Source organism: Hylobates moloch, unplaced genomic scaffold (genome assembly GCF_009828535.3).
Source record: "Hylobates moloch isolate HMO894 unplaced genomic scaffold, HMol_V3 SCAFFOLD_7, whole genome shotgun sequence".
NCBI classification, from domain to species: Eukaryota; Metazoa; Chordata; class Mammalia; order Primates; family Hylobatidae; genus Hylobates; species Hylobates moloch.
In genome coordinates, this window is record NW_026652282.1 from 48523478 (window position 1) to 48542574 (window position 19097).

Consider the following 19097-nt stretch of genomic DNA (forward strand, 5'->3'; position numbering starts at 1 on the left):
GGCCTGAGATGCTGGAAGGGGCCAATTGCGGAGGGCCTTGAACAACAGGCTAAGGAGCTTGGATTTAAACCTGCAGGCCAAGGGGACCTTTGGAGGCCACAGGCATGTTCAGCTTTGTGCTTTGAAATATGACTCTGGAGGCCTTTGAGAGAATTGAGTGGAGTGAAGAAGATAGAAAGCAGGGGAATCAGAAACCCTGAACCCATGATGGGGCCCTCAAGGCAGAAACCCATCTGCCAGTGTCCCATGTGCCTCTACACTCAGCAGATTTTCCTGAGAGCTTGCAGTCCTCCATGAGAGCTGCTCCTTCTCTCCTTCCCTTCTGTCAATGTCTTATTCCTCCCACAAGACTCAGCTCAAACATATCCTATGTAGGAAGCTCTCCTTGCCTTCCAGTTGGCAAATCCCTTTGTGATTTCATACAGCACCCTGCTCCTGCTCTAGAATTCCTAGATGATATGAGGTATTCTTATACATCCCAGCTAGACTCAGAACTCCTCAAGGACAGGGTGTGAGTCTCAACCAGTTTTGTATCCCCATTGCCTAGCAGGAGTTTGGGCACATGGAATACCATTGGGAAACTCTTCACCAGTGAATTAGATAAAGAGAACATAGATGAACGGAAAGAAGAAATGGGAAAAAGAAACAAAAATTGGGGAGAGGAAGGAAGAGGGGGAGAGATAGAGGGAAGTGGGGCAGAGAGACAGGATGTTGAGATTAACAAGAAAAAGAAGGAGACAAAAAGAATGGAGAAAAGGAGACTATAGGGCTAACATGGGATTCTTTTCTCTTCCAATCAGTAGAATCATGCATTAGACTTGGCACAATGAGTATCAGGCTTAGAATCAAATAGACCTGGGTTCATATCCTGGTTCTGTAACTGGCCATATGCCTTTAGACAAGACACTTCACTCCTTGGGCCTTAATTTCCTCAACTATGAAATGGTGAAGAAGTGGTAATGCTAATAAAAGTAGTAATATTGGTATGGCAATAATAGTAATGGCAATAAAAATAGTATGTTACTCACAGGGTTGTTTCGAGGTCATGGAACTTCTTGAGAGAAGACACTTAATCTTAATACTAGTTTTCCTATGCTTAGCACCTAGAGTGGTGTTGGGCACAAAGTATGTGCTCAAGAAGTTATAAAATGTATAAGAATGTAGTAATAGTGATAGTAGTAGTCCTAATGCTGGTAATAATAATGATGGGGCGTTTCTGGTATTGAGGACTTTGGCCTTCTACCTAAGTAAGGTTTTCAGCCAGTAGCTTTTATGGGGTTGTTGAACAAAGGCTTTCAGAGACATACCTTTAGTTGGTGTTCCTATCCAGTTGAGATATCGTGTGAGCTTCGTGGAGATATAGGTCTTGCCTCGAGCTGGTAAACCCACCATGATCACCATTGTGGGGGAATTGGTAAACTGGGGTATGGATGCTGAAAAATAAACAGACACTCAAAAGCTTATCCTCAGATTCATAGGCTCTTCTGGTATTAGGCCAGAAATGTAGAGTTGTAAAGAACATGTCTCCCACCATTACGATAAGGAAAAAACTGGGAAAGTGAAAATTAAGAACTTCTGTCAGACTCATCAGAAAACTAAGGTTGCAGTACCACAAACCTGTAGAAACAACTATCTTCAAGGGAGCCACAGGACCAGGCATTTGCTTACCTAGTGCAGATACCACTGAACAACACACAAACTCATAAGAAGATTCAGCTAAAAATTATAATGAATTACTAAAGGCTGGTTATGGGCTAGTGTGAGAATGTGAAGCCTTAGGGGCTGCAGATATAAGCAATTTTGCACCCCTTTGCAGAGTTTTCCTCCAGGAAGTCCCCCAGGTGCTGACAAGAAAGACTGCAAAGAATCCTGAGAAAGATATCCTGTAGTTCTGGCTTGGGGAGAACAGTACAATAGCTGTTGCTGAAATTCTGCACAGACTATTTTCCCTATATTCTCTATGGAGCAAAAGCCTTACTATTCAGGGAAAAGGCAACAAAAACTAGCTTGAAAGTACTGGGAGAAACTCACTGCAGCTGGCAGAGCAGAATGGCCAACATCACTGAAACTCTGCCCATACCAATCTACCTTATCTTCCCAAAGGGAAAAAAGTCTTAGTCCTCAGAAGAAAGGGCAACAGAAACTGAGGGCACTGGTGAAAACTCACTACAGCTGGGGGAGAAAATTGAAAAAAAAAAAAAAAAAAAAGCCCTAACCCAGGAGGGGCAGGAAAATGTGCTAGGCCCACTTGGCTTAGAACATAGGAGGGGGGGCAGGAACACTTGTGAAGGTCATACCTCCAACACTCAGGGTAAGCCTGCCTAAGACTGAGACTTAATCAGCATAGCATAGAATGTCCCAGGTCCCCATTCCCCTACTACCAGGCTAAAAAGCATCAGTGAAAATAACAGTGGAATACATCTATAAGAGATTTAAGAGATATATTGTCTCCAGGGTGTAGCACAAAGGGCAGAATCAAGGCAAGGAATAAAAACAATGTCTGAAGAAAAAAGCAATCATTAGGACCAGAATAAGTTATGACACAGATATTGGAAATATCAGACAAGGAATTTGTTTATTTATTTGGGTTATTTTGCTTTCTTTTTTTACATTATAGATTCAGGGGTTATATGTGCAGGTTTGTTACCTGGGTATATTGTGTAATGGTGGGGTTTGGGCTTCTAGTGAACCCATCACCCAAATAGCGAACACAGTACTCACTAGGTAGTTTTTCAACTCTTGCTCCCTCCCACTGTTCCCCCTTTTGGAGTCCCCTTTGTCTACTGTTTCCATCTTTATCAGATAGGAAACTTAAAATAGCTATGATGAGTATGTTAAAGGCTCTATTGGAAAAGTTTATCATGCAAGATCAGATAGGTAATTTCGGCAGGGAGGTGAAAAGTATAAGAAAGAATCAAATATAAATGGGAGAGAAAAAAACACAGTAAAAGATCTGAAGACTAGCTTTGATGTGCTCATCAGTAGACTCCGCACAGCTGAGGCATCAGTGAACTTGAAGATAGGTCAATAGAGATCACACAAACTGAAATGCAAAGAGAAAAAAAGAGCAAAAAAAGAAAACAGAACAAAACATCCAAGAACTGTGGGACAATATCAAACAGTATAACATATACGTATTTAGAACACAAGAAGGGGAAGAAAGAATAAGGCAGAAGAAATATTTGAAGACATAATGGCCAAAATTTTCCAAATTAATGACTGACACCAAACCACAGATTCAAGAAGCTCAGAGAACACCAACCAGGGTAAATACCAAAACCAAACCAAAAACCACACCCAGACAATATCAAATTCAAATTGCAGAAAATCAAGACAAAAATAAAATCTCGAAGATTGCCAGGAAGAAGGTGGTAGGTGGGGAACATCTTACCCACAGAAGAACAAAGAGAAGAATTATACCAGACTTCTTGTCAGAAACCATATAAGCAAAAAGACAGTGGAATGAAACCTTTAAAGTATTGTAAGAAAAAAATGTCAATCCAGAATTCCAAGTTCTGCGAAAATATCCTTCAAAAATTAAGATAAAATACTTTTTCAGACAAACAAAAACTGAGGAAACTCAACATCAGCAGACTGTCTTACAGTCTAAATATTAAAGGAAATTCTTCAGACAGAGGGTTATGATATAGGTCAGAAAATTGGGTGTACATAATTAAAGGAAGAGTGTTGCAAAAGGAATAAATGAAGAAAAATATAACTATCATATTTTTAATTGTTCTAAAATATAACTGATCGTTTAAAGCAATAATAGTACCAATGTATTATATGTTTGTTGCATTTGTAAAAAAATAATGGAATACAACAATGAAACAAAGAATGGAAGGAAGGAATTGGGGATAGTCTTGTACTACACATGAAGCAGTATAGTATTATTTAAAGGTGAACCAAATTATATAAAAATGTACATTACAAACTTTATGGAAATGACTAAAAAGGTTTCTTTAAAAGATATCTAAATAATAAATAAATACATGAGACAAAATGGGATCATACAAAATGACCAAATAAAATAATGAAAGGCAGAAAAAAGAGGGAAAAAGGAAACAAAAGCCAAATACAGTAAATAGAAAACATCAAGAACATATATAATGAAAAGAAAACAGAAAGATGGTAGATTTTAATCTAACTATATTGATAATCACTTTAAATGTGAATCGACTAAACATTCCAATTAAAGACCGAGGTGGTCAGATTAGATTAAAAAGTAGGATCCAACTACATGCCATTTACAAAACATATATAGCTGGGTCCAATTCTCAGACCTTTTATCTCTCACTAACTCAAATATAAAACTCTGATAGAATGCATGGACAACTATATGAAAGTTGAAAGATAAATCTAAGTAGGTAGATCAGAGAAGACACCAGAGTTTGAAGTACCAAGTAAACAATTGCAAATTCAACATTACTTTTCCCCCATTCAGTATCCTGAGCATGAATTCAACATGGTGTGCAATCCAAAACGAGCATTGTTTAGCAGACAGAGATGCAGGAGAAGTCTTGGAGTTTTGGCTCAAGGAATGTAAAAGAGAACTAAAATTCAGAGAGAGTGGGGGAAATCCCTTGGGTTTTTATTTACTCCTTTGGTTCCACAGTGGAGGTAGTAAAAGCAAAGGTGGCTCAGAAGCAATAGTGGCCCAGAATGGGAGCCTCCAGGAATCAAAATTCTGTGGGATAAGGTCCTCCCTCTAGGTGAAGCCACGATGTCAAGATGATGCCTTTATACCAGTTTTTCCTCTCCCTCTCCCTCTCGTTCTCACTCTCCCTCTCCCTCTCCCATCCTCACTCTCTCCTCCTGCTACTTGTTTCTGGAAATGCTAGAACCATGACAGTGGGGAGTTTTTGAAGAGAAAACAGAAATGAGAGCCCAGGGAACTGGAAAGTACTGAAAAGATAAAGGAGAGGGAAGAGTTTTGAAAAAGCAACAGTGTAAAGTTGATTTGAACCCCTGGGCTTACGTCTGACTTGTGACTGCCTTGATCTTCATTAGCATACCAAAGATTTGGAAACTCAACTAGAAAGTACACCTCCACCCAAGTCTCAGACTAACCACTAGATGGTACACATGCAGGACAGACCTATATAGTACTGAAAAAGGCTTGAAAATTGAATTGATGTTGGAACCAAAATATATAAAAGGCTAAAACAAAAATATAGACCTTCTCCATAGGATATAAACAAGATACAGAATCTCAACACAATACTCACAATGTCCAGGATACAAACTACAATCAATCAGCATGCAAATAACCATAAAAATTTCAATTAACATGGAAAAAGACAACAGACATGAATGATGAGATAAGACATTACATTATCTTAAATTAGCTATAATAAAAATGCTTGAATGAACGATAACAAGCGATTTTGGAACAAATATTTAAAACAGAAGCACTCAGTGAAGAAACAGAAGATATAAATAAGAATCAAATGGATATTTTGGACTAAAAATATAATAGCTGAAATAAAAACTCAGGAATGAAAGAGTAGATAGAAATTTCATAGGTATTACAATGACAAGAGTATATAATAGCAATTCTAAACACATAAATTCGACAACATAGATGAAACAAATTCCTCAAAAAGCACAAACTGGCAAAACTTATCCAAAATGTAACAAATAATCTAAATAATCTAAATCCTTCTATAAATATTACTGAAATTGAATTTGTAATTAAAAATCTTCCCCCAAAACACCCAGGTCCAGACAGTTTCACTGGCAAATTTTACCATTCATTTAAAGAAGAAATAGCATCAATTCTATACAATATCTCTATGAAACTAGAAGACAGGAAAATACATATCAACTTACTCTGTGAGGCCAGCATTACCCTGATATAAAAACTGGAAAAATAAGTGATACAAAAAAAGAAAACTACAAATCAATATCCCTCATGAACATAAACATAAGAATCCTAAAAAAATGCAAATGAAATTTGGCTATATATAAAATAGATAACTAATATACCACAAGAAAGCACGGTTTTTCCCAGGAATACAAGGCTGGTTCAATTATGAAAATCAATCAAAGCAATCCATTCTAAAGATGTAAAACCCCATGGTATGGTTTGAATGCATCCTCCAAAGTTCATGTGTTGGAACTTAATCTCCAATGCAACAGCATTGAGAGGTGGGACCTTTAAGAGGTGATTAGGTCATGAGGGCTCTACCTTCATGAACAGAGGCTTCTGCCCTCATGAATGAATTAATGGCATTAATAATGGAATGGTTTAGTTAACTCAGAAAACAGTTCCTGATAAAAGGATAAGTTTGGCCCCCACACTTGCATGCACAGGCATGCACATAAGCACACTCTCTCTTGCTGTTTCACCTTCCACAACGGGATGATGCAGCAAGAAGGCCCTCACCAGATGTGGCCACGTGATCTTGGACTTCCCAGCCTCTAGAACTGTAAGAAATAAATCTCTGTTCTTTATAAATTAACCAGTCCGTGGTATTCTGTTTTAGCAGCACAAAATAGATTAAGATGCCCCAAATTATATCAGCAGATGAAAAAAAACCTTTTTACAAAATACAGTATCCATTCGTAATAAAACTCTTACCAATTTGGAATAGAAGGGAGCTTCCTTAACCAGATAAAGAATATTTACAAAAACTCTACAGCTAATATCATACTTTATGTTGATAGACTAAATGCTTTCTCTCTAATATCAGGAACAAGGCAAGGATGTCCACTCTCACCACTCCTATTCAACATAGTACTGAAAATCCCAGTCAATACTATAAGGCAAGAAAGGAAATATAAGGCATGCAAATTGTAAAGGAAGAAATAAAACTGTCCCTGTTCATCCATAATATGATTGTCTGTGTAGAAAATCCCAGGAAGTCTATATTTTAATTTATGTTTTATTTTTTGAGACACAGTCTTGCTCTGTCACCCAGGCTGGAGTGCAGTGCCATGATCATGGCTCACTGCAACCTCTGCTTCCCAGGTTCAAGGGCTTCTCATGTCTCAGCCTCCATAGTAGCTGGGATTACAGGCATGTGCCACCACACCTGGCTAATTTTTGTATTTTTAGTAGAGATGGGGTTTCACCATGTTGGCCAGGCTGGTCTCGAAATCTTGGCCTCAAGTGATCTGCCCACTTCAGCCTCCCAAAGTGCTGGGATTATAGGCATGAGCCACTGCGCCCAGCCCAAAATCTATTTTTAAAAACCCTTCTAGTACTAATAAGCAAGTTTATCAAGTTCACAGGATACGATGTCAACACATAAAGTCAATCACAATACTATATACAATCAATAAACAATTCAAAATCAAAATTTTAAAAAAATTTACAATAGTTCTAATAAGATAAAATCATTAGGTATAACACCAATAAAACATGTATAAAAGATCTGTATGCTGGAAATTACAAAATGCTGAATCAAAGAGCTACATAAATAGACATACTGTGTTCATGGACTGGAATACTCAATATGGTAAAGATGTCTATTCTCCCCAAAGTGACCTATATACTTAACACAATACCAATAAAAAACCTATCAGGATATTTTAGATATAGACAAGCTGATCCTAAAACTCATATGGAAGGGCTAAGAAACTAGAATGGCTAAAACAATTTGCAAAATAAAAACAATGTTGCTGAAACTTCAAATTACACTGCAAGGCTATAGTTACCAAACAGGCACATAGAGCAATGGAACAAAATACAGAACCCAGAAATAAAGCCAAATACTTAGAGCTAATTGATCTTTAACAAAGCATACAATAACATAAAGTAGGGAAATGATACCCTATTTAATAAATGATGCTGGGATAATTGGCAAGCCACATAGAGAAGAATAAAACTGGACCCTCCTCTCTCACTTTATACAAAAATCAACTCATGATGGATCAAAGACTTATACCTCAGACCTGAAATCATAAAAGTTTTACAAGATAACATTGGGAAAACTCTTCTAGACATTGGCTTAGGCCACGAATTCATGACTAAGAACCCAAAAGCAAATGCAACAAAAACAAAAATAAATAAATGGGACATAATTAAACTAAAATGCTTCTGTGCAGCATTAGAAATAATCAGCAGAGTAAACAGACAACCAACAGAGTGGGAGAAAATATTCGCAAACTATGCATTTGATAAAGGACTAACATCCAGAATATACAAGAAACTCAAAACAACTCAGCAAGAAAAAACAAATAATCCCATCAAAAAGTGGGCAAAGGACATGAATATAGAATTCTCAAAAGAAGATAAACAGCAAACAATGAAAAAATGCTCAACATCACTAAATTTCAGGGAAATGTGAATTAAAACCACAATGAGATACCACCTTACTCCTGCAAGAATGGCCATAATTTAAAAATAAAAAAATACATCTTGGCATGGATGTGGTGAAAAGGAAACACTTTCATAGTGCTGGTAGGAATGTAAACTAGTACAACCACTGTGGAAAACAGTATGGAGATTCCTTATAGAACTAAAAGTAGAACTACCATTTGATCCAGCAATCCCACTACTAGGTATCTACCCAGAGGAAAGGAAGTCATTATATGAAAAAGACATGTGCACATGCATGTTTATAGCAGCACACTTCACAATTGCAAAACTATGGAATCAACTTAAATGCTCATCATCCAACGAATGGATAAAGAAAATGTATCCATTTTCTTTATATCATATACCATGGTATATATACACCATGGAATACTACTCAGCCATAAAACAGAATGAAATAATGGTCTTTGCAGCAACTTGGATGGAGATGGAGGCCATTATTTTAAGTGAAGTCGCTTAGGAATGAAAAACCAAATATCGTTATGTTCTCACTTATAAGTGGGAGCTAAGTTATGAAGATGCAAAGGGGTAAGAATGATATAATGGACTCTGGGGACTTGGGGGGAAGGATGGAAGGAGGGTGAGTGATAAAAGACTACATATTGGGGCCAGTGTACACTGCTTGGGTGACGGATGCACCAAAATCTCAGAAACCATCACTAAAGAACTTACCCATGTAACCAAAAACCATCTGTACCCTAAAAACTATTGAAAATAAATAAATAAATAAAACAATGTTGGTGAAATGAACTTTACTACATGATTTTGAGACTTATTATAAAGCCACAATACTCAGGACAGTGTGGTATTGGGAAAAGGATAGCAATCTAGATCAATGAAATAGAATAAAGAGCCCAGAAATAGACCCACTCAAATTTTGGACAAAGTCAACTAATCTTGGACAAAGGTACAAAGTCAATTCAATAGAGAAAATAGTCTTTGCAACAAATGGTGCTAGAATGATCGGAAGTCCACTGCAAAAAATGAACTTGAATACTTAAACCTTACCCAAAAAATAATTCAAAGTGGATCATAGGTCTAAATATAAAATGTAAAACTATAAAACTTCTACAAACTATAAAGTTTGTTCTCTGACCAGAATGGAATTAAAATAGAAATGACAAGAGCACTGATCTATCAAAACAGAAGCTGGTCCAAGGGCTGGCACCAAGTACTGGAAGCCTCCTGCTGTGGTAGGCATTAATCCTTTAGTTGCTAGATGATAATCAGTAGTCCTGGCTGTCCTGGGAAAGGAATTGAGGTGGCCAGGGTAACTGGGTAAGTGTTGGAGAGACTAAAAGAGCCTGGGACAGTGCCTATTTATTAAATGGACTATAAATATTTTGAAAATTCATATGGCCATACGATTATGAATCTGTGGAATATCAGCCCTGTTTAGTAGGCCAATTATAGCACTGGATACTTAAATTAGAAAAGAAGAAAGTCCGAAAATGAATGAGCTGAGCAGCATACAACTTTATTAGCTAAAAAAGAACAACAGAATAAATCCAAAGAAAATAGGAGAAACAGAATAATGATGAAAAATAGCTAAATAGAAAATAAAGATAACAAAGGATCAAAAAGTCAAAAGTTGATTATTTTAGAAGAATTATAAAAGTGTCAAACTTATAGCAAGATTGATCAAGAGAAAAAAGAAGGTGCAAATAAATAATATTATAATGAAAGAGAAGCTATAACCACAAATGCAACAGAGATAAAAAAGATACAAAGATAAGAACTTTACACAAAATAAATTTGAAAACTGATGTGAAGTAGAAAAATTCATAGAAAACCATAACTTAGGAAAGCTTAAGAAAGCTAACTTTAGTGAAAATAGCAAACTGAAAGGACTCTATAACTGATAAAAGAGATTGTATCAGTTAAAATGTTAAAGGAGACACCAGGTCCAGATATTTTACCTAAAAATGCTGCCAGGTAAAATATTTGAGGAATGGCTAGTTCTGCAGACAACCTCTGTCAGAGGACAGAATGAAAGGAAATAGTTCCCATCTGATTTTATGAGGTTAGTATAATCTTGACACTCTTGGAAAAATTACAGGCCAATCTCTTTCCTGAGCAAAATGCTAAAATCCTAAACAAAATATTAGTGAAAGAAATTCAGAAGTTTTTATTTGTCCCAGGACTGCAAGATTATTTCAACACAAGAAAAACTCTAATGTAATGTACCACATTAATGGGTTAAAATAGAAAATTAATGTCATTTCAGTGAATACAGAAAACATGTTTAATAAAATTCAATATTCATTCATCTTTTAAAAATTGTATTGGCAAATTCAGAATAAACAGGAACCTCTTTAACCTGTTAAATGATATCTACCAAAAAAACTACAGCAAATTTGCTCAATGGTGAAACTTAAATTCGGGATCAGCATAAGAATATACACTATTAACATTTCTTTTCAACGTGTACTGCACATCTCGTGTGTGTATATTAAAGGTGGGAGGTCTTAGCAGTGTAATAATGTAAGAAAGATAAAAACAAGGGTTGTGGGGAAAATGAAAGCTGTCATTTACATACAAATTATCAAAACTCATAAGAAAGTTTAGCAGGTTTGCTAGTTACAAATTCATTACATGAGAAACAAATACAGTTGTATACATTAGCAACATACTGCTATAAAATTTAATTTTCTAAAAAGGTACTGTTTAAGATAGCAACAAAAAATAAGCCAAAAACATCTTACAATGGCATGCAAACCTTTTATAGATTAAATTATAAAACTTCACTCAACATGAAAAAGCCTGAATATATGGAGTGATATACCATGTTTGGGGAAGACTCAATGTCACAAACATGGCAACTCTCCTCAAATTGATTGATTTACAGATTGAATGTAATTTCCATCAAAATTCCAAAAGTTCTCTTTCTCTCTCTCTCTCCCTCTCTCTCTCTCTCCCTCTCTCTCTCTCTCTCTCTCTCTCTGTGTGTGTGTGTGTGTGTGTGTGTATGTGTGTAACTTGGAAAGCTGATTCCAAAATTTATGGAGAAGAGCATTGGGCCAAGAATAGCCAAGACACTCCATAAGAAGGACAAGATGGAGGGACTTGCTCTACCAGGATAAAGGTACAAGAATGCCCATTGGATAATTCTTCATAATCAAAAATTAGAAACTACCCAAATGCTCAACAATAGTAAGATGGATAAACTGTGGGATATTCACAAGGGGAATAAACAAACTACAACTGCTTGCAACGATAACATGGGTGGTTCACATAAACATAATGTTGGATAAGAAAAGAATATGCACAGATGTTCAAGTACTTTACATGTTAATGTATTTAATCTTCAGAATAACATTAAGTAACTGTGTGTCTTCTAGAGAGGATGCTCCAAGAAAAAGGTGATTCAGACCTTACAGGGACCAATAGACTGGCCTCCCTAGCAAGAAGTGAACCAGACATTCTCCAGACTTGGCAACCACTAAGTTTCTTGCATCTATGGTCTGATAAAATTTAGTCAAATATTAATGAGTGACTGTCTTGTGCACACAGAGCCCCATTCTTGGCTATGGTGAGTGGTAGAGTGGAAGTAGAACAGAGTGACCATTTACTGAGCATCTACTGTGTGCCAGGATAAGGGCCTGATGTTGAGGATATGATGGTAAATAAGACCACACGCCCACTTTCTTGTTTAAATAACAAGAACAATAATAATTAGGATAATTAACAATTACTGAGTATGTACTATGTGCTGGACACTCTTCTAAGCATGTCACATGCTTCAGCTCATCTAATCTTCACAACTACACTGTTATTAACTTCCTTTTACAGGTGAGGAAACAAGCCCAGAGAGGTTAAGAGAGTTGTCCAAGGTCACAGACACAGGGGGAGATAGAGCTGGAAGTCAAACCTAGGCAGTCTGGATCCAGAACCTCTGAATCAGTGAATTACTCCCAATAACACTGGGTCGTAGGCATTAATCTTGTTTTATAGCTGAGGAAAGTGACACTCCAAACTAAAGTAAGCACACATTTATTTTTCATCTTCTATTTGATAGAGACTATATTAGGTGATTTATGTATATTATCTCTCCAACTTCAAAGACACAGTTCCCAGGACTATAAGCATTCTAGCTCTGGAGGACCCGTGTATGCAGAGAATGGCGTGTTTGTTTGTCAACTAAACAGCCCCTTGGAAAAGGCCGAGAGTGGCTAGCTGGGTGAGGGTACCTCTCAGTCTCCAGGCTCCTAGATCTCCAGATGAGTGAGTGAGAGAGCTGGTGGAGATAAGAAAGAGAGAGAGTAGGAGCCTAGTCTTTTTTCTCTCTCTTCCTCCACCCACACCCTACATCCTGTGTATTATAACTATATTTAACATCCTATATGCTCCTGGATCCTCTAAGCAACTACTGCTACCCGCAATATCCCTGAGCCTGGGCCTCCTCTAGCATTAGCAGAGTGGAAACTTGGTTAGCTGGCCTTTGGGATGTCTGAGTCCCACAGTCCACAGCTGCCTTATCTTAACCCACCTTATGGCCACTCAGGCCACAATCCCTGGGCTGGATGCACCTTGGTCCACCACTGTCGCCTGTTATCTATGGGAAATGGTATACTCCAGTTTTTGTTTTAAATATGTACAGGTTTTGTTTTGCCCTTGATCTTTCTTAAATTTCCAAAGTGAGCACCACACCAGCGGGCTGGCCCTGAGAGACTGTCTCTCTCAAATTCCCAGAGCAGCAAGGAAGTCCATATGTGCCAGGAAGGCAACACTGGAGACAGGACATTAAGTGTTTCCCAACCTAGGCAGGTATAGACTCAGAAAAGGCCTGAGAAAGGAGAGGAGCAATACTGACCAGTGACATGGCACTGCTGTGTACCCAGCACCTGTCCCCTGAGAGATGATGCCAGGAGACATCACCTTATTTCACCCAGGCACTATCAGTCAGACAAGACCAACTCCCAGACACTTCACAGAAGTCACCAAAATGAAACATACTAGACTATCACTGAACAGTCCTAAACTAGAAATCTTAAATTCCAAACAAGAAGCATTCCAAACAAGCTCTGTATAAGAAAGGAAAAGTTCCTAAAGATCCCTCTGATTAAGATGGTCTTAACCTAATCCTCCTTCTTTGTCTTCATCTCTTTCTTTCCGCCTGTCTTCTCTCTCATTCTTTCCTCACCTTTTTGACACTAGCCTCTATTTCATCCAGTTGTTCATCTATTCCAACTTTTAGGTTGAGGTAGGAGTGGATGACAAGGGGAGGTGCATCCTTTGCTCTTCTACACCCACTCTACCACCACCACCTTGAAACCCACGGAAGCAAACCCCACTTACAGCCCCTTCTCCGTTGCAGCCTGCTGCTGCCGCTGCTGTGTGGAATCCAGATCTTCTGCAACCTGGTTTGGGTGAGCTCTCCCATCTCTGGAGACATCTTAGGAGTCGCAGCTAATGACATCACTGCCCACAAGGTACCTGGCCTCACTTCCTATCTTACTAGTTGTCTTTTCTCTCGCTGTGGCCACAGCAGCAGGTGGACAGGGCTGGGACAGGGGGTGCACTGGGTTTCTGAGCCCTCTCAAAGTCTGTCTTCAGCCCCCTCTCCTCTTTCCTCTGGTCCTAGCCTGCCTCTGCTCCTGTATGTACTAGTTGGGTATTGGGTGCAGAGGGCGAGAGGTTGGGCAGAGGTCAGGAGAGGCCTCTGAATTCCAAGGGCTGTGTACATAGGAGGTAAGTTGGAGCCCAACAAGGAAGGCAGCCAGCAACACAGCCCAGGTCTGACCAGTCACTTCCCTCCAATGAAGACAAGACTAATAGAGTATGCAAATAAAAGACCAAAGATCGTGTGCTTACAGCCTGTGTGGGGTAGAGAGGCAAAGGTGATGGAGGTAGGTCTCAGCGGCTTTCCCAGCTTTGAAATAAAAAAATGGGCCCAAGTAGAATGTCAAGCTCCAACCCAGAAACCAAGATTCACATCAGAAATGCAAGGTTCCCAAGGACAAAAACACAAACACCAAGTCCCTACTGGGGAATGCAGTGTTTTGAGCTGGCAATTAGAGGCCCAAACTGGACATGGAAGGTCCACTACTTCTCTGCTTCCCCGACCCAAAATGGCATTGCATCCCTTGTCTTCTCTGGATTCTGCTGCCTTCCTTGCCACAGGGCCTCTCCCACCTGAAATGTGCTGCCTGGGGCACTCTTGAAGAGATGGGCACTATCTGATCATCTTTCTACTCTCTCCAGCCAAGGGCTAAATAAATAGGAGTAAACTGACACCTTTGGAAGAGTGCAGCCATTGCCTGGGGCTGGAGGTGGGGGAATGGTAAGCTCTGCCCACATGGCTGTTAGCCACCATCAGATGCCCTAAGGAGAATGACACTGGCATTATGAACTGATAGAAAATTTCGCTAAAGTTCCTCATGCCAAGCCATTAGGATGGAGATTTAAGAGGGTAGAGGCTGCAGCAGGGAACAGAGAGCAATGGCCTCAAAGTAGGACAAGTCCATAGGCCAGAGCCATCCAGCCCAGATGACTCACTCTCACCTGCCCTCTCTCCCGCTCCCCTGACCCACTGTTTTGAGGCTTTTATGTGTATAACTCATAGAACTGCACAGCTTGCCTGGAAGATGTGCAAGTGTGCTCTTACTTCACTCTTTTGCAACCTTCCCACCCCCAATGAACCTCCAACGATTGGTTATGAAGAAGCTCAACTTTCTTCCACTGAGCTGGGCTGCACAAGGGCAATCTCTTGGGGACAGAAATTTCTAATCCCTGCCCTCAAATGCTCTCAGTTCCACTTTGCCTTTTAAGAAGTTCCCTAAAATACATTTGCAAGCCTTAGTCTACACAAGGGTCAGATTCCCTCCAGTTGTTGTGTATAAATCATACCAAATTTTTAATACATTCCAGAGCCCACCTATCTAAATGAATCAACTGAGATAGCAGATCATGATGGTTAAGAGCAATAGGCTCTGGAGCAATATTTCTTGAGTGGAATCCTACCTCTGCCCCTTGTTGGCTATGAGGCAATGAGCAGAAGACTGAACTTTTCAGTACTTCAGTTTTCTTATCTGGAACATGGGAATGATAGGAGTACCTACCCTCCTTAGGACTGTTGAAGATTCAATGTGTTAAAAAATGTAAAGCAATCTGGGAAATGTTAAAAATATATTATCTAACACTGTTACTCCCTTTGGGAGGTAAATGACCAGACACACCTCTTTGACTAATCTGAAACTTCTAATATAATGCTGACCATACAGAAAACCCTCAGTTAAGGAAACTTACAATATTATGGCAAAGGCTTAACATTTATAGTACACAAAGAGCTCCTGCAAATCAATTAGAAGGATGAATTTGGTTTTACTCTTTTGAATTTGTGTAAAGACTTGCGAGATCATTTCATCTCACCCTCTCAGGTAAGAAAACTGAGGTCTAGAAATATTTTCCTAAGGTCATGTAGTAAATCAGTGGCCAAGTCAGGAATAGAACACTAGGGAACTAATTTCTCCCAGGTCAGGGCTTTTCTTTAATTAATCAAACAAGCCTGATCTAAGAATGTGGTCTTACAAGTTAGCTCAGAACCTCTAGAGTCTCAGAACTAGACTTTGTAAGAGATACAACTCTTTTAATCCTAATAAATTTCCTAACTGGTATAAATCTGTTAATATTAATAATCTTAATTATAACCCTTTCCCTGTATGTTTTCCATTGCCCACAAAGCAACAACATATTCCTTATCTTATTCGATCCTTACAAACATCCTTGTTAGCCTTACAGGGAAACTGAGGTCTGGGGAGGGGAAGTGGCATGTTCAAGGTAATCTAGCTGGTCACATGAATGTCTCTTCTATGTTTACAATTTTGTCCTTATGGCCCTGCCAACAGGCAGAAGGATAATTTTAGCAGCAGGAAATCTGAGATAGGAAGCTGACAGGCTTTTGACAAAGTCTTAAAGGGTAAACCTGGGGTCCAGGCTTGAAAGCCTAACTTAAAAGTGCCTGGAATTAGCTATGAGATTCCTCACTACTGTTACCAATTCTGATCCCAGAAGCAGGAGACCAAAACAAGCTTTATGGAAAGACCTCAGCTTGGCACCCAAGACTTTTCAATCAAGCTTCAGCCTACCTGTCCAGCCATGTCTCTCCTTAGATCTCCATCCTTAAACTGCACTGGCTGACTCACTGGGCCCCAAAATACATGGTGTATTTTCCTGCTTCTTGGCCTTTGCTCAGCCTGAAATGCCATTTTTCTCCTTCTATTCCCAACAAAATCTGACCCACTTTTCAAGGTCTGGTTTGATGTTCCCTTCCTCTGGGAAGTGACCCCTGTATCCTTGGGACAAGCCTTGTATTTGGTTCTTATATTGCCCACATGCTCCTATCTGAGCAAGTATCCACCAGTATTTTCCTGGTCTGCTTCCCCACTAGACTGTGAACTCCTTGAGGATGGAGACTAGATCTCAGTGATCTGTAATTTGTGTTTCCAGTGTCCAACTCAGGCCCTGGCACAGAGGACAGAAAAGACACTTGCTTATTGTGTTTGTGGAGTCTACATCTCTCTGCCCTAGATGAGATGAACTTGTGGACAACTAATCCTAGTTCAACAAGGTAAATATTGTAACAGAGAGCTGTGCAGGGAATTGGATGGGAGAACTAACTTGTCTGAGGTAGGAGGTGGCATCTAGAAAGGTTTCTCTACCTTGAATGGGACAGAAACAGATAAACAAAAGAATGAAGTCCTCTCTGAAAAGGGCCAATGAACTCGTGGCAGAGAAAGGGTTCAGTCAGTACCAGATTCTCATTCAAGATCAAGCTCTGACCTGCAGCTCTTGGTCTAAAATTCTAAAATGGGGCTATCTCTAGGGAAGAAAAGATTACAATGTGATTTCCCAAGGCCCCCAGATCCTGGCCCCATAGCCCTTCCAAAGTACAGGGCATGTGTATGGGGAGAGAATACCATGTAAAGCAGCATATGACAGTGCTGATGGATAATAAAGTCACGAATGGGGTCTCCCTATTGGTAGCTCTCAGACTGGGTATGAATGCATTTGTGGAGAGTGAAGGTGTGAGCAGAGATCAACCACACACTTACAAGCTAGGTGCAGGCCTTCTGTGACAGCAGCCTAGGATCCCCTTCCTTCTCACCCACTGTCCTGGCCCACCATCTCTCCACTATTTTCGGCCTCATGCCTGGGCCCCAAACCTCACTGAATCCCAGTTATGGAAGTGGCTCTCCACAGACTACAGTCGCACAGCAGCTGGAGGGTTTTGGGTGGGATTGCTTGTGGAGCCTATAAAAAAAAGCAAGATCACTACTCTTAGAGTGAGGAAGTCCTGAAATGTCTCCAAAGAGCTTTGGTTTCTGCCTTTCCACTCTTCTTGATCGTGACAGCCCTCTGAGGAACATTGGCTAGAGACTTTGATATCCATTTTACTGAGGAAGCTACTGATGCCCAGAGAAGCTAGAGAGCTTGTTCAAAGTGCCACAGCAAATCAACCCTACTTTACACATCAGTGGGGAGGTAAAAGCTATAATTTCAATCACTCAGTTCATTCAAAACCAGACTAGGCCAAGTTAGAGAGACTTTCACAGGTGCCAGTGAATTGCCCTGGGGGCCATTGTCCCACAAAGGCCAGAATGGACTTTTAAAAATATACAGACAGATAAATAGGTTACATATAGATATAATCTTTTCCCCCACTTTCCCATGCCCTTTAATGCACACGACAACCAACCATCTATGCAAAGAAAACTTTCCAGAGGGCCTGAAGAACGGATGTGGATTTGCGCAACTCCTACCTACTTTCCCTTCTTTCTCACCTACCTTTTATTCTAGAGGTTTTTTCTTCCATCGCTAATTATCCAACACTCGGTTCTCTTGCATTTACAGACCCCCAAGGCAGGTCCAATGGGTGGCATCAAAGAGGAAGCCTGGAGGTGTTCGTTGGTTCCCTGAGAAGGCTGAGGATGTACCCTTGTTAAGTGGGGGATGTATGTGCTCTGTTGAAATATCAGCTGTTGTAGTTGCCAAAGAAGTTCCTGAGCCACCCGAAGCCTTTTCTCTTCAGTCCAACCATGTGTTCACCTTGCCCCAAAGGTCAGAACTAATATTAACAAGCCACTGCAGAATGGGGAAATTAAAACCAGCTATGGAGACAGGCAAGTTCTGGATTTCGCTGGGGCTGTTTCAGATCGGTCTTCAGTGTAAATGGGCATAATCCCTTAGTGGAAAGCAATCTGGCAATATGAAGCAAGAGCAATAAAAATGTTCATTTCCTTTGTCCTAGTTATCACACTCATGGGAGTCAATCCTGAGTCAATAACCCCCAAAGCATGAAAAAGCTCAGGACATACAAATTTTTATTTTAATCACAGAGCTATTTTCTGATAGCAACAACTGGTAACCTTTTAAGTCCTCCAGGAGGAAAAGCAGTTTACTGCGTCTTTGCTGTAACCATTGAGGATGATGGCTCTAAGACTTAAATTCTGGGGAAAAAATAATTATGCTGCAATTCTGGGTGAGGAACCTAAAGATGCATCATTATGCTTTTCCCTGGACATTGGGCATATCCATTACTTCTAACTTCTGTGCTCTCAAAAACAAGCCATGAACCTGTCGATGCTCTTGCTATTATCCTTTGTTCATTCATTCACCTGACAAATATCTATTGCTTCCCAATATATGCTGTGTCCAGTATTAGGGGATGGGGCTAACAAGATGAACCAGACATGGTCATTGCTCTCAAGTTGCTGGCAGTCTAGTGGCAGCAGAAATAGAAGTCAATGATAACTGTGTATTATAAGTACTGTGA

The 19097-nt window shown here is 39.6% G+C and overlaps 1 protein-coding gene across 2 annotated transcripts in view; it reads right to left on the reverse strand.

Moving 5' to 3' along the window:
• Positions 1 to 13899, reverse strand: part of PFKFB1 (6-phosphofructo-2-kinase/fructose-2,6-biphosphatase 1) — a 42813-nt gene extending 28914 nt beyond the window's left edge. For both annotated transcript variants that reach the window (XM_032756367.1, XM_032756366.2), the window contains exons 1-2: positions 13622 to 13899; positions 1308 to 1433 (exon numbers count right to left, since the gene is read on the reverse strand). In XM_032756367.1, coding sequence (XP_032612258.1) covers positions 1308 to 1433; positions 13622 to 13742 — 247 coding nt within the window. In that variant the 5' untranslated portion in view covers positions 13743 to 13899. The remainder of the gene's footprint in view (positions 1 to 1307; positions 1434 to 13621) is intronic.
• Between the last annotated feature and the right edge of the window lie 5198 nt (positions 13900 to 19097).